This window comes from Psittacula echo (genome assembly GCF_963264785.1).
Source record: "Psittacula echo genome assembly, chromosome: 3".
NCBI classification, from domain to species: Eukaryota; Metazoa; Chordata; class Aves; order Psittaciformes; family Psittacidae; genus Psittacula; species Psittacula echo.
The window spans coordinates 99,066,342-99,083,577 of record NC_137736.1 but is presented as its reverse complement, the minus strand read 5'-3'; the positions used below and the strand labels follow the sequence as shown (position 1 = coordinate 99,083,577).

The window sequence follows — 17,236 nt, the reverse complement described above, 5'->3', positions numbered from 1 at the left end:
TATTTATGGCATGAGCCTAGCTTCTCCCCAGGGCCCTCTTTCCACCCTCACTCATATTGCTTGTATACTACACAGCTCCTTGTATTTGCTTGACAGCGTAACAGCTAGATTGCTCCCTAGAAGTGATTTGGTGGGTGGACGGACCATGCTCCTCATAAATAGTGATAGGAAAAGCACAACAGCATCTGGTCTTTGTTCGGTGCCCAATTCAGTCCACCAACATTAACCCAGGAGGCAGTGGCCACACTGCACCTGCAAGTGAATAGCAGCCTTTGCCTGCATCAAGCTGCTAGAAAAAGAAACCCAGCAGGATGGTAGTCAGCCCTCTCAAGACTCCTTCACATCTCAAGGTAGATTTTAGAAAGAATCTCGTTTTCTTTCCTCCCCCCTTGCCTTGTCTTGCACTGTGAAGGAAGCCATATGCTACACAGAAAACAGGGGCCTCTGTGTCAGCCTCTGCCAGACTCTGGTGTGCAAAGAGGCTTGTTGTGCAAAAATGGCAAATGAGAGATGTGACAGGAAAAGGCCGTGGCTGAGGGACTTGAGTGCAGCCTTCTGCAATGTTGTTAGAATTTCAAAGAAATGGAAGTAGCATATGCAATCCCATGATGAGAGTAAGTGTGGTCCCATGAGATACACAGAATCATAGAACAGTCTGGTTTGGAAGGGACCTTCAAAGGTCATCTAATCCAATCCCCTGCAAGGAGCAGTGACATCTTCGACTAGATCAGGTCGCCCAGAAACACATCCAGCCTGGCCTTGAATGTCTCCAGGGATGGTGCATCCACCATCTCTCTGGGCAACCTGTGCCAGTGTTCCACCACCCTCACTGCAAAGAATTTTTTCCTCACATCCAGCCTGAATCTCCCCTCTTTTAGTTTAAAACCATTATCCCTCATCCTGTCACAACAGGCCCTGCTAAAAAGTCTCTCCTTATAGGCTCTTTTTAAAAATTGAAAGGAGCTGAAGTGTGCTGTTCACAGCACACGTAACTTGTCTGGGGTCTGTAGCATGTAGGAAACTGGTAGAGAGCGGGCACAAAGGCACATATTGTAGAAAGTACTGAAGCAGAAAACATGACTGATGGTAATATCGAGAGACGATCTTTTTTTAACTTGTATATATCCAGGTGTTAATAACTTTAGTGTCTGGGATGTCAATGAATAAATTGTTCTTCATGTCCTAGTAAAATGCTGGGATTGCCACGTAAGGCTTTAGATTAAATGTTTATCCAGAAAAGTGGGAGAAGAACAGAATCTGGAGTATCATGACTACGTTCAAAAACAGGGGACAAGGAAACCCTACAATCTCAATCTAAGTTTTCACTGACACTTGAAATGAGGTGGGAACATGTACACACCTATGTCAATGAGCAACCTGGTGGAAGAGGGTGCAAGAGGCACGGATCAAATCAAAGCTCTTACTGCCAAGCTGCTTTCAGTTCCACTGTTTAAGCTTAAGGGTATTACACTTACTTAGATTTAGTCCCATGCCCTGGTGTGAACACTTCCACCAAGTCCATGACAGAAAGCTCCTTGGACGATCAATCATTGGTTTTACCATGTCTCCATTAAGGGTTGGTGTGCATTTGGTACATCTGAAATGGAACTTCTACTTTTGTTTTCTCTGACAGAGATCTAATTTGTACCCCCCGGAATGATCCTGCTAGCTGAACCTGGCTGAACTAATGCAACATAGTGAGACTGGTCTAAGAAGTTGTTTCAAAACTTCACTATTGTACTTAGACAGGTATGTAGACACAGCTGTACGCTTCTGGTGTAATGACAGGATGAGGATCTCCGTGCATAGGCAATAAAATTCAGAAGACATAAAAATATGCACAATGGAGCTGATCCCACCTTACCTAGAGAGCTGAAAATAAATATAAATTACCTAAGTTAACACAGCTTTAAAACACATACACACTGTGTGACTTTAAGAAGGGGCTATTTTCAGTATACAGAAATTGTCTCGTATTGGGAAAGAGTAATTTCACTAAAGACAACATTCTTCATATCTGTGCAACCACAGCTGTGGGGTATCCTAAAAGCAGGATGTATTAACAGAAGCAAATACAAATAGAACTTCTGCTGTCCCGTGAAGTTATCTAAACACAGAAATGTTTTAATTAAGTCCTTATGCTTACAAGAAAAATAGCAGTATCACGACTTTATGAGCAGATTCAGATTACATAGGAAGCAGTTTCCATTAAAAAAAACAACAAAACAAAACCAAACCAACAAAGTCAAACCAACAAAAATGAGGCTACTTAGTTTATAATTTATTTGTCTTCTTTGTCTTCTTGGGTCTGCTAATAGCCTAAGTAACTCAGAAATAGATACTTAATTTATAGCAGCAGGGATCTTAAGTTTAATAGTGTAAAATGAAGAGTTTGATAAGTCTGTAACTGTGCCTCTAAATCAAGGATCAACTCAACGGCAGGCCTCTCCTAGGCAACTACACAGATAAAAACCCTCCAAAAGCAGTAAGAGCATCATGTCAATTATATAATTTTACGTTTAAAAAAGTAAACAAGCTATCAATTATCCTAAGTGTAGTGGCAAAACATGTAGTTCTGGCTTAGGCCTGTTTGTCTGAGTTAACCAACTAAACACTGCTGGAAAACTCACTACAGACAGTGAATGCAGACAGCTTAGAGAGGATGAATAAAGATGCATTTCTTTCAGAGCTTTACAACTATAGAAGAAGGTAAAAGTTAATCAACCAATGAATTGCTTTTTATTTATGTGATGTAAGAAAAATAAGTATGCTTTATTCTGTAGTTATGCCCAACTTGTAACAGAGGAAGTATCACTGCCAAACAGGAAATGAAGTAAGCAAAGGCATAACAGAAAAATGGATAGACAAAAGATGGTTATGCTGAAGTTGTTCTTCCAGGCTGACAGCATTAGACATTTAGCTGGTTTCCAATTTCTCTCAAAATATACCTGCAGTTGCTGACATTTAAAAATACATTATACCTGAAGAAACCATGTAAGTTACTTTGCTGGGACTGCATTAAGTCTGGGATAACTGTCAGCTCAGTAATTTTAGACTTTCCTGTTTGCAAAACTACTATCAAATCTCCTGGCTTGTAACAGGAACTTCCATCCTAAAACTAAACAGCTGCTATGTTTTGGCAGTAGTAAATACTTCATAAGCCTTATAAACTACAGGATTTTCAGGACTATGATATTTCTACTCAGATGCAGACAGCAGATGTGAGTTTGTTCCACTTGTACTCTGAGCTTCACTCTGTACAGTGAAGCACCTTCAGTTCAGAAGTCAGAGCACTGTGTTAGCACAACACCTGCTGGCACAAGCTAAAATGAAAGGCTAACAAGCGTGCCTCAGCAAGGCCCAGTCCTTCAGCTTGTCTATTGCAAGTCATCCTCAAAAGAAGGATAAATTAATTTTATAAATATTATTGTGATTGACACAGGTTACACAACTTCTTAAACATTAAGTACTTCGTCAACTGAAGTTCAGCACTCTAGAAATACGGTAAAATTACTCAGAAATTCACTTACCTCAAAAATTGTTTCCGTTCTTTAAAAATGAATTCTAATACAAATTAAAGACTTTTTACCATGAATTAAAGATAAATGGACTTTCACTATTATTTTTAATTCCTTTTTTTTCCACCTCTTTGGGAACTCAACTCTGAAGGATACATAAATCAACTTATCAGACAACTTTTAACAGATGAAAGGTAAACCCGTAAACCCACAGTGTTAAGTCTGCCTCATCTAACATCCTTTTCTTTTGCTAGAGGACAATTTCTTAAGCTGTTCAACATCTGCTAGGCACTGTGGGTTTTTTGGCTGCATTTTACATGTTGAAGTCCCCTCTCGGGGTACACAATTGGATGCAAGCAGAGTCAGAGGTAGACTGGTCACAACAACAGAACATCATGAGAAAGACATTATGGAGAGCTGTAGTCATATGCTCTAACTTCTGGGTATGACCTACTAATCCCTAGACTTGTCCAGGTTATCTAGCTCATTTAATTTTCAGGCATCTAAATTAGGAATCTCACTGCAGTGAGAACATGAAAGTCCCATTTTAAGACAAGCTGTGGAAGTATGCATTATATGCTGATTTATTCCTAATGGACAGCTGACATTTTTCCCATGTTGTTTGCTATGCTTTTTCTAACTGATCCGTTTTAGTCCTTACTTGCAGGGAAGTTCCCAGACATTAACTATGCATCTATATAAAACTATACTGGTGCCAAGAGAAAACATCCACTAACACAGAAATCAGTACAGGTCCTGCACAATGAGCTATCTGGGTCATGACTCTAGTTTATATTCAGAGGACATCTAGTACATTGGGATCCTGAACTCAACAAGGAACTGCAGTTGTTATTGTCACATAAGTAGTTAATATACAACTAAACAGACATATACACAGTGTGAGAAGTCTTCCATGACAGAGATACCACAGACATCTCCCGTTATATACTTCCTTAACCACAGTGACTCTGAAACTTGATGCTATTTACTGAATTAGCTATTATGGTTTTACTCTCATATTTTGCATGAAAAGAAATAAAATAATAATCAAATGAAGGGACGTACCTGTGGGGCATATCCAGGAGGCACATAAATAGTAGGCACTGAACCATTTGGGGACATCATTGGAACCTGAGCAGGACCTAAATTGGTTACAAAAATATTCAGTACACCACCATTTAATTATCTGAGAAAGCTGAAAGAACGTACTGAACTGCAAAGTCTCTGTGAAAAACATACAAGATAACATGGATAAACAAAGGCAATGAACTATACAGATAAGATTATAGCAAAGGGCACTCTTAGAAAACTATGAAGCAGTTAGGAGAAAACCAGAAACAAAACTAAAAAGTAAGTTAACCCGCAGATATTTTTCCCTTCTCTGTCAGGAAGCTCACAGAAGAGTTTCTATCAAAACCTAACAGGAGACAAAGCAAAAGAAGTGTCCTGAGAGGAAACGACAAAAGAAGAGACTTTAAAACAGAAACAAAACAAAACATTCGAAACAAACTGCTGAAACCAGAGAGTATTCAGTTAGAGTTGTAAAGAAAATGACTTACAAAATATCTGCTCAGTTATTATAGTCTTATTGCCTTAAGCAGTCTCAGTGCCACAGGAGTGGGAGGTGGTAAACAGGACACTAACTTAAGGTCCCAGGGGAAAGCCAGCCATTACAAACCAGGAATTCAACCTACTAATGGGAAAAATTCTGATACCATGATGAAAGTTGTACCATGCAAACCAGAAAGAACAGAGTTCACAGACAGACAAATATGACACAACAGGAATGTTTTAAGGTGGCATTTGTAGATAAAGTACTGCCTGGAATATCTGATACCTTCAAAGAACACAGGGATGCTGCCAACATACTTGGATTCTTCTAAAAGCTTTTGAAAGACTCTTAGAGTAGCAATGCTGCCTTTGCTTAAAAAGGGAAAAGGGCTTTTCATGAATAACTAACTGAGAACAGGAAATAAGAAGCAGCAAATGATCAGCTTTCAAAGTGCCTAGAGTGACCCAAGGAGTCCTACAGGCACCCAAACAAGAACCTGTTCAACGCATTAACTTCTGGAAATGAACAGCAAAGTGACAAATTTTTAGTATGCTGTCAGAGCTGCAAAGAATCTTACAATACTGAATGATCAGATGATGAAAAAGCAGAAGAAATAGTGTTGATAAGTGCAAAGTAATGCACCTGGATAAAACCAAAAGTATTTATAGTGATGAGCCATAAACTAGCTGTAAATAAGCAGATTATGGAATTACTATGTATCTAAAGAAAGGTATTTCTAGCTGAGTGTCGTTGAAAGAAAAAAAAGAGAACATTAAAAGTCATTACTAACAGGACAGAGAACAAGCAGAAAACACCATTATACTATGGTATAAATCCATGCTATACCTCAATACTTAGAGCACTGTGTTTGTCTTCACCTTTCAAAAAGAATACACAGAACTAGAAGAGGAAAGGAGGTTTACAGTGGCTTTCCACCAGTTTATCAGGAGACATTAAAGAGACCAGTATTCTTCTACCTGAAGATGGTTAAAATGTAAAAGTGCTGGCAGCAGAGAAACAGCAAAAGACCTACTAAAAACCAATCAACCAAACAAAACCCCAAACAAATAAAACACTCACAAACTGCCTAAAAATGGGAAGCTAGATCATTTGCAGTTTCTCATGTGCAAGAACCAGAGATATTAAATTAAATCACTGGGTAAAACGTTTAAAACAGATAAAGCAAATTCTCACAAAATGTACAGTTAAATTATGTAACTCGCTGCTTCAACAACGTGGAAAGTTAAAGGTTAGGTTCAGAAGAAATTAAATTGAGAGAGGTAATCCATTAAGAGCTGGAAAAACCCCAACAAAACCAACCAAGCATTACTTCTGGTTCAGAAAGCTAGAAATAAGCAAGTTATTTCTGTGTGCCTGCCCTACCCTTATGCCCTCCCCTTCAGCATTTGACACAGGCCTCTAACAGAGCAAGCACATTGGCACAGGCTTCAAGGGGGATTGCCTACAGACACTCGTACATTCTTGTGTTTAAAATACACAAGGTAACAATTACTGAAGTTTAATTATTAAAGAAAAACTGAAACACAATAGAATCCGACCAGATTTTGTGGTAAGCACATAAAATTGGGATTCAGACACTCCAGACTCTATTCTCCAAACTTCTAGGTCAGTGTAGTGAAGCCACCAAAAAAACCAACCCAACTGTTGGTGAAGTTTCAATAATACTTCTGAAAGGGCACTCACAGTTCCATATTCATGTTTTATAACTCAGTTAAGACCTACAAATAGAAAATACTAATAAGTGCACAGTACGGTATATAAGATTATAGCATACCTTATTCTGGTAAGTATGAACTTGACAAAAATACAGATAACCCTGTTCAAATGCCAACAGCATTGAAAAGGAACAAAACCCATTCTTTAAAAAAGCAGCATGTAATTGAGCTTGATTACATGTACTATAGGGAATTCTTTACAGTAAGAGCCAGAAGTCTGGGAATGTACTACTTAAAAAGACTCAGACTTTTTAAGAACAAGGTCTTAATTGAAAGATTAACTGAACTGTGTAACAGCAAAGAATAATGGCTACAGCAAGCTATAAATTGAGAACTGAACCTCCTTCAAGTCTTTGTGCTCAGCTGAAACTCAAAAATGTTTCAATGAAAGTTTCTGCTGAATATGAAGTGGTAAAGATAAAGCGAAAAGTAGTAAAAGAGAAGCTGAAAGTACTTTAGTGCATTAGCTTACAATACGTTCTAAAACATCAACAGCATACTTACTGTAAGTCACCATTCAACCAAATAATGTTTTAAATTCTTACATAAGGTGGACTTTACGCAGCTTGTATGTTGCATTGCTTACTTGTACTTTTTCCATAACAAACACAAAACACTAACACTTTTATTAAACTCACAATTTTAAACCATAGAAGTTTCAGGTAAATTTAGAATTAAGACCCGTTACTTGAACTTTTTACAGCAAACTCAACGTCCTTGGGAGATGTAGGAACTCTAACAGGAACAGCCTGTTTCTTGGTGAACTGATGCATATTTACTGAAGTATATTTGGCTTTTTTGTTTTGTTTCACTTTAGACATCTGAAGAATATTGTTTAACAGTCTTTTTAAAGCTTATTTATTTAGTGCTTTAATCTCTCTAACAAGCAAACAAAAAAGTAGTTATCTTTAATCCAGTACAAAGGTTGATCCACAAACCCATTTCCAGTACACCCACAACCTAGCGGTCACAAAAGATATACCGCAGTATATCTTTGTATCACAAAAGATATAACTGAAAAGTTACCGCAGTGTTACAACAGAGTCAAATTAGCAATTTGTAAACTTGCATCTCATCCTGAACACTTTAAAGTTCCAGAATTAATGAAAACATATTTTTAATATTCAAGATGTAACTGTGGACTCTAATTTGCTTTGATTAGATTTCCAAGTAGCTGTGGAATGAAGTCAGATTGCAAAGGAACATTCAAGAAAAGGAAAAGCATGGAAAAAAGTTGCCAGACTTTATACGTTTTAATGAACACAGGGTGTTTACAGTGAAATTACTGATTTCTTGACAGAAAGCATATTACTACCTACAAAAAATATTAAAAAAAAAAGCTTTCCTGTATCCAAAGATGAATGCTAATATGCTATAAAAGCAGGTACTTTTTCCTTTTAAAAACAACTCTACTTCAGTGAAATACACTGCAAGAGGAATCTTCATGCTTTCAGGTATCAGCTGGACTGGTGCATTACAAAGCCAGTGTGTTTTGCCATAATGCAAGACTGATTATAAAGTACCAGCAAACAACAACATCAGCATATGTGTTAATCAAACATCTAATTTTCTATATTGCACATAAAGGGAATTGGCTTCAGCCAAAGCACTATATTATGAGTGCTGATGATCTGAGGTAAGGTTGGACAGGGCCTTGAACAACCTGATCTAGTGGAAGGTCCCTGCACATGGCAAGGGTGGGTTAGAACTGGATAATCTTTAATGCCACTTCCAACCTAAACCATTCTGTGATTCTAAGAGGTCTCAAATCTTACATATCCTCTCAGGTATACAATTTTCTTACATAATATAAGCAGAAAAGAGGTATTATGGGCCAGAAAACAAACACATCACTGTGCTTTACACATTATTCTTGACAAATGACTCATCAAACACATTAAAGGTTTATTTAACTCAACCAAACCCAAGAAGCAGATGTTTCACCACACTTCCAGTTTATTACATTGTCTTGATATTTGCTATTTCACTACTAGTAAAGCGAAAACTTGCCACGCATTTTGTCCTAAGTTAAAAAAATAAACCCACAAAACCCCAAGGTGCTTCTCAAAGAGCACATGAAATTTGTGCCCTTAAACGGGAAATTCGTAAAAGAAATCCCAGCAAATTTAACACGATTATTCGAGCAGACTGTAAAAACCTCATTACAGCTACCATAAACGTGTGGCAAAATTAACCGTTTGACACTGCGGCCGTGACAAACTCATCTGAACACAGAACACCTGAAAATGGGAAGATGCCATCACCGCTCTCCTAACGGATGTAGGATTTCTCTCTATCCTACCCAGTGGCACCGCCTCATTCCACGTCTTCTGCAGCACTCCGGCACGGCGGACACCCGGCGCTCCAGGGCGGATGCGGCGCTCGCCGCCCGCACTAGCCAATGCGCTTCCGGGGCACCGACGCCCACAGCCCGGCTCTGCCAACACCCCAGCTCGCTCAGAATGGCCGCCCAGCGCTCGGGCTGCCCGCTCCCTCCGCAGCCGCCCATCACCCAGAGAGGGCCTCAGCAGCGCTTAGGTTCCCCGCATTTGTTTCCCAACCACCACAGCTCTACCCCGGCCGCCGCTGCCGCACAAGCGCCAGCCGCAGGGGCTGCCTGCCCGCCGCGCCCTGCCCTGCAGCTTCTGTGCTTCACCACAGCGAGCTCGCTGGGCGGCCGGGACACCTTACCGCTCATTTCGGGCCGGACCGGAGCGGGCCGGGCCCGCCGGGCGGGTGCTCCCCGGCGCGCCGCGGCAGGCGGGGCGGTGGCGGCGGGCGGGGCGGTGGCGGCGGGCGGGGCGGCTCCCTCAGGTGCGCGGCTGCCCGCTCCGCTCCGCCCCACCCCGCCCCGCGGCCCGCTCCGCTCCGCCCTACCCTGCCGGGCCGCCGCCGGGCCCCGCGCCAGCTGGCAGGCGGCACAAGCGGGACGCGGCCTGGGCTGACAGGGGCTGGGCGGCGGGGGCCCCGGAGGGATTCATCAGCCGTGTCGCAGGCCTCCTGCTCTGACCCTTGCTGTACGCTAACCATTGTCATTGGCTGGCGTGGCCCAAATCCTCCAGGTTTTTACGTTAATTAGCGTAACTAAATTCTAAAGGATTACTTCAACCCAATCTTTCCATAGGATTTACCTTCAGCTGAACTGCTAATCAGTTTATATCCAAGAAGGGAGGCAAACCAACAGATCTGGTTCCAAACACTTTCTGACATTACATTTAGAAAGCTGCAATGACTTTGATACTAATTTATGTGGATACTGCGGCTCATGAGCACTGCTATACTTAGCATTAGTCTAATGTGAATGGCGATGAATCACTGTTATCCCCAGGAGGAAACAGCATTCAGGATTTACTGCAGCACATTAGGTTAACTATGGTTCTATATCCGTACACCCACACTTTGACATCACACAGGCAATGATATGCATCACTGACGCAAGCACTGACAGGGTCAAACACAAAGGCCACAGCAGTTGAAACAATAGAGCGCACAGCTGACGTAGCAGCACACCCCTCCAACACTGATGGGCTGCAGTAAATCAATAGCCCCTTGATGCCACAAACAGTTGCACCACTCTGTCTTTTACATAATGGCCAAGACTTCAAAGTTTTATTTTGGGCTCCCAGCAGCTACAATTAATTACAAAAACCAGTAACAACCAACACCACCAATTGGTCTACATTTGTCTTGCAAGCCGTGCCTGGAAAATACTACTAAATTAGTACTTCAGGGTTAACAGGCACAACAAAATTACCACAAAGCATCAGCAGTTTCACATTTACTAGGTGGAATGTAATCAAAGCAAGTAGTAACAAAAAAGAAAATCAGACACAGAACTTACTGTTAGGCCTGAGCTGGGTAAGAGGCACAAGAAAGAACTGTGAACACTGCAAGGACATGGGCAATCAGAAGACTTCAGTTTGCAATGCTGTCCATTTAACATATTCCTTATGCTTCAAATTCATCCTGACAAAACAATCCCTTCCCCCATCCATCTGTCTACTTTTGCCATCAAGCCTGGGAAACAGCAGCTGACAAAGCTGCAACATCATTTAAAATATATTAATTGGCTAAAAAAATAATCTATCAGTAGACTGCAGGCTGGTGAACACAAGGCAAAAATGAAGGTAAAACATTCACATAGTTCCATTCAAAAGCATCAGTTTCATTCACAGAGACTTTGGAATAATGGATAGAAGGGGGGGGGGGGGAGCTATGAAGCCTAACTTCTGCTTCTAAAGATTACATCCTAATGAGATCCTGATCGTTCCCATGAAACCATACATACATATTCAGTGAAAAAAAAAAAAGGGATGTGAAATTCCTTCTCACAGGCAAAGTGCAGAGATGACAGGTTCCTGTAGCACTTTCTCATTACTACAGCTATCAGTTTTCTTTTATGATGGCCTCGTGTACTTTCAAAGGAAAAAGGTGACAATGGTTTCAATGTTCAAATGTTAAATGTGCTTTCATGTCACCTGGTTCTAAACAATGACCATGGTGCAGTTTTGTGATTAAAATAGACTGCAAGCCCATGCCTTTGAACAATGTAAACTTCATGAAGTTACACTTGGGAGCTTGCAGAAGGATGATTTCAGTCTTTTGAGATACTACAACAATAACAAGTTTTTACACATTCTGTCTGAAGCAATTGTGTGGCATGATGATAACTATATCCTACTTCAATAAAAAAAAGAAACAATGAATCAAAGAGTTAATGCAGAAATACAATATGGACTTTGTACTGTGCAGCCTAGATTGTTAAATTGCTCCATTTCATTTGCTGGTTTAGGTTTAGACTCTGGGTAATTACTTTGGAAGTATGTAGAAGAGTTATGTCAAAAAATTGTTCTCACTCCCTTGTAGTCTTCCAATTTAAAACTCAGGTGAACCATAAATCATTGCATTTCAAAGTGAGTCAAATGTGATATACTATTATTAACAGAAAGAAGCACTGATGAAAATGTGTTTATTCTTTGCAGGAAAAATACGCTGCACTCGTTGTAATCTAACTGCATCCCATATTTGCTCAGCCTTTTCCTCAAGGAGAGCCTCATTTATTGGCACTTATGGTGAGCAGTACTGATCCGTAAGTTTTTCAGACTGATATTTAATAGTTGTGCATACTGCTTAATCATGTTCCATTTGATTCACAATATTCAGGATAAACTACCGTTTAGTCATCTGACAGTTGCTACCACTAGAATTTGTGGTTTTCTCATCAGATTTTATTTTTGCCATATAGAACTGCAGAGTCTAAACTAAATACCACACAAATCTTTCTTTAAGGAGATCAGTTTGGAAGTGGTCATTCCTAACCAGAAGACATAAAACTAAGTTAGCAGGACATGAGGTGCGTTAGCCTTCCAGGAGTCCCATCATCCAGGTCCCATAATCCATGTAAATCTACATGATTTAGCAGAAGAGGGAAAACTAGGCAAACCTAGAATGACATTTGCTTCACAACTAGAGTTCTAGGGTACAAAACGAGGGCTAAAACTTGTTCTTAAGTACAGGTAAATGGTTAATGATAACTCCTGCTTTAAAAAAACAAACCCTCACATCCAGCAGCTCTGTCCCACTGCAATGTTACTCTCTTAAATGTAATTCTTGCATTAGGGGAGTGTGCTGTTCTGGTCAGATGGAAAGATCTTCTGTAGCACTACACAAAACTGGAAAGAGAGTTTAGTCTTACAGGAAATCCTCTCTTCAGACTTGCTGCATACAGTTATTTTTATGCCTACATTAGAGGCATTCACTTGAGTCCACCAACAAAGATTCTACCAACGTTGCAGTTCCACAAACATTCAGATGCAGGTTTCTAAACTACAAAATAAAATTTGAAGTAATGCTTTATTACACATTCTTGTTTCAAATCATGAGTGAAGAAAACAGTCCCTGAAGCTGACAATTCAAAAGGTGACATTTGGAAATGCAAAATCCTCCTGTCATGACACAAACTGTAGGGAACAAGCTCTAGGCAAGTTATACAACCATCCCATGACAAAGAAAGAGACGTAAGAGCAAACTGAAAACATCTGATGTTACACACCTTATACTTCACAGCATCTAAAGCAAACACTTGGCTTCAGCAGGGTGATTCACTGGCTGCCCCCGGAGGAGAGCTCTGTGCTTCTGCACATTTATCAGGGAGCCACCTCATACCAGATGACACAAGTCATTAAGCACAGAGAGCGTGTCCTCAAGCAGATATGTGGTTCAGGCCTGCTTTAGTCACTCTTCTGTCTAATTTGAGTAAAGTACATGAAGTTTTCTGAGAGTAGATTCCTACTATCAAGAAAAGGAGGTCTTCATGTTCAGTTAGAAAGTAGGCTAAATTCTGCACTATGCTGAAGCAGATTAACCCCACAGCTTGTTCCTGTCTAGGGAAGTGCTGTGAACAGCACACTACAGAATAACCTGGGTCACCTCTGCTGAAGACAGGCCACCAGAAACTGGAATGAAACACAGTAAGCTTCCGTCCATGCTAATGGTGCCTAACTCCTTCTAAATGGAAAATACAAAGCCAGCCTTTAAAATGGGAATCAGAACCCAGGACTTCAGCTAAATCTTACAGGAATTGCTATTACATCAGTAGAAAAAGGTACATTTCTTTCCCATGTAGTTTCCCCTCTAGAATCTTAACATTTTTTTTGAGGTGAAGATGCCCTACCTCCAAAAGGCAACATGGATAAAAGCCTAAACTCAGAATACCCCAGAGCTTGGTGGCGAGGGGACTCTGCTGGAATTGGGGAGCTACAGGTTTCCACTCTTTGTAGAGCTAAAAACCTGTGGTCTCCTCGACTCTGGGTGATTGCTTTAACCAATTTCCTGAGACTGTTTGCAGTTTGGGATAAATCTTCACTATGAGGGTGGTGAGGCACTGGAACAGGTTGCCCAGAGAAGTTATGGATGCCCCATCCCTGGCAGTCTCCAAGGCTAGTCTGGATGGGGCTTTGAGCAACCTGGCCTACTGGAAGGTGTCTCATAGCAGGGGGGTTGGAACTAGATGATCTTTAAAGTCCCTTCCAACCCAAACCACTCTGTGATTCTATGATAAAGTTAATATAGCCCAAGTAAACAAGTAGCCTTTCTTTCTGAAGACAGAGAAAGGCAACATTTATATACTGTCTCTATATTGCCTCTGCTCTGGCATGTCTTTGAGAGGGCAGCTTCTGGCTGCCCCCCTGCAGCCTGATGTTCTATTCAATTACAGGCATTAGAGAATTCCATGGTCAAAACAAGAGAAGCAATAAATTCAATGTGCTTGCTAGGATTACACCATTTTTTGATGCGTGACCTGGGCTGTACCTGAAACTTCTGCAGCTAAAAGCCTCTGAAGTTACGACTGCGGTAGAATCTAAACACTGTGAACATGACCCCTTGGGATTACAGTTAGTTGCACAGACATACTTTGTCTCTTCAGTGATAACAAGATAAGCCTATGAATGCAGCTAAAAGAGGGGATGCTCTGAAGACAGTGGGAAAAAGTTTGACTGAAAACCCACAGATCTTGAAAATTCTTAACAACATTGCAGCTGACATGACAAATACTTAAACATTTAGATTAAGACTTCTGATTCTGCTAATGACTTAAGGTCAACACATAAGAATTTTCATGCTCAAAAAAATCTGCAGGAATTTGGTCCCAAATCAATTAACCCAAAATCACACATAAAAAAGAACTGATGTTCTCTGTCAGACTCAGCAGCAACACAGAAACGCACCATGTTGCTACCTGCAGCCTCTTCTGTTGTGAAATGTTTCTACTATTATACAGATCACTAAACACCTGCAATTCCCACTGAAACCTCACATTTTTGTTGAAAGTGATTCAGAAGTGTTTTTCAGGGCCTGTGTTAGCGAAAAAAAGAAACCAACCCACCCCAAACCAAGCCACCTCATCACAGGCTAACTAACAAAGGCTTTTAAAATTTTTATTTAAATCTTTTAAACACATTTTAGGATTTAAAATTTAAAATTTGGTCTTTTTGGTGTTTATGTGACAAAGGCCCCTTGATTCTCCACAAAGAACTCTTTACAGATCCCTTCAACATGGAATTATTTTTTCCAGATCTCAAGGAAGTTACTACACAGGGAAAGTACATAAGCTTAAACATTAAAAGCATCTATGACAAAGGTTGTTTTTGATAAAAAGCTTCCAATGATGTTAATAAATATGTATTACCAGAAAGAAAGGTATATGGTAAAGCAGTAAGCAGGGTCCAGACACAAAGATAAGCCTTGCCATTGCAGTATTCTCTTAAAATTCAATTTGCTCTGTAACCAAATACGTTTTAGAAAGTAACATACCCACTGCTTTGGCAGTCAAAATGAACGCAGAGCCAGAAAGAAATATGTAAGGAATCTACTTACCTGTGCCAAACAAGAGGCCAGGGATGAAACAACTAAGTTGGCTCAGTCATATGAAAGTTGTCATTCCAAACCAGAAGAAAGGGAAAAGACACATGCATACAGTGGAGCTGCTTAGCATACATTATGTATGGATCAATCTATCCCTCTACTAAGGAGCTGAGACAAGAAAATCACTCAAAAGCTGGAAAGTAAGAGTGTCCCTTGTGCAGAAACCTTTTTATTGCTTTACTACTGCCTGGATACAGACCTAAATTTTCTCTTGCTAGACCATCAGGGCCCAAGGACTGAAAAAGACCTCATGAATCAAGGCTATTCACCTGCAATTGCAGCTCCATTCCTCTCTCCCTTTATCATACATCAAGATCTATCATAAATGGATTCTACGTAAAAGCATCAAGACTGATCTTGAAACAGTCAATTTTTACACATACATCTCTCACTGGAGTGCAGTTCCATAGCACCACTCTCCTATGCAGCCAGGAAGTTTGTTGTAATTAGATAAAAGTTATTCACAGCCATTTGATATCCAGCTGGGCTCTAAACCAGCTCTGGCAATAACTATTTCTTTTTAAATCCCTAGTGCTTACTTACCTGTTCCAATCAAAACTCATTTTTAGCGCAACTAACTAAGCTCTTCTACTCTTCTTTTATAAAACAAGCTCCTCATTCTCCTAAGTATCTTAATAGCTCTTTTCTACAACACCTGGAATGATCTTTCATCTTTTGTAAACATGAATTACCAAGTTACAATTGAAGTCTCTGCAGAATTCTGCTAAACATTCTAAGCCATACTAGCAACAACTACCTTGATGCATTTTATGGTCACAGTAACCTTCACAGATACATTATACTGGAGATCATACTCATCTTGTAAGTCAAACAGCTTGCCTGCTTCCTCCTCCTCAAGTTTCAAGTGAGGAGATCCCCATCTATAATTTATCAGTCTGATGCATGGCCTTGCATTGTATATAATTGCATTACACCCAGTTCAGAGATACTATTAAATAACACTCCTTTAGACAGTTAAGGCATGTTCTTTTTGATGTTTTACCACTTCTGGAATACAGATTTCCTATGCCATTAGAGTTGTTCAGATGAAATGACAAGTATTTCTAAAGTATCTTGATAGCTCAAAGATATCAAAGTGCATTGGTTACCAAGTGATTAAGGGATATAGTTACATTCTAGGCTAGCTGTGCATCATGCTTTACCATTCAATTTCTATTTCCTATTTAATCCACCATTATAGAACAAAAAAAAAAAAAAAAAAAACAACAACCAAAAAACAAAAAATAACCCCCCCCCCAAACCTCAAAAGAGTAAGTTATATTGACTCTGCCAAAGCTCTTCAGAAATAAATAGGAATCAAAACCCACTCTACTATGCTTTGAATTTTGCAGCTCAGAGACAGGGAACGTGCAGGTATCTGGCCTCAAGACTCCATAGCATACCTGCAATTCTTTAGACCTTTGTTCTCTAGTCCTCCTATTTACTTCCCACTTGCCTTCATGTCCCCAAAGCTATATCTTATATAGACTTAACCTTATCTGACATTCAGCCTCTTTTTCTATGTGTCACGTTCTCAAGTACTTCAGACCTCTGTCCAGCCCTCTGAAGCTGTGCAGAAATGTTTACCTGCGAACGTACTACTTGTCCGGACCCAGCAGCACAAGATGATCCAGCAACATACATTTATGTGCTTCTGAAAAAAACCCCACCTGTACAAAACCCAACACCCTTCTATTTAACTACTGTCACCAACATGAGACTGGATTCTTTCCCATCAGAAATAACAGATCTGTTTTTCAGAAGAGAGGACAAGGCTCAGTAACTGAAAAACAAAACAACAACATATTGAAATCCTATAATCTGCAGTTGGAAGGCTATTATGGCAAATCGGTGCTCTGGATGGTATTTTAAAGACCTGTGAGAGGATGAACTGAGGAAAAAACCTACAGATAGAGCTCTGTGGGCATATGAATAAGATTCCTGGTCTAGTATGTGTCATGTCTTTGCCGGAAAGGAATGCAAGGAAACTTGGGAATGCATATAGC

General features: G+C 40.2%; 1 protein-coding gene across 9 annotated transcripts in view; it reads right to left on the bottom strand.

Moving 5' to 3' along the window:
• Positions 1–17,236, bottom strand: part of FNDC3A (fibronectin type III domain containing 3A) — a 118,547-nt gene that overhangs the window by 45,601 nt on the left and 55,710 nt on the right. For all 9 annotated transcript variants that reach the window (XM_080613263.1, XM_080613259.1, XM_080613260.1 and 6 more), the window contains one exon: positions 4,584–4,660. In XM_080613263.1, coding sequence (XP_080469389.1) covers positions 4,584–4,660 — 77 coding nt within the window. The remainder of the gene's footprint in view (positions 1–4,583; positions 4,661–17,236) is intronic.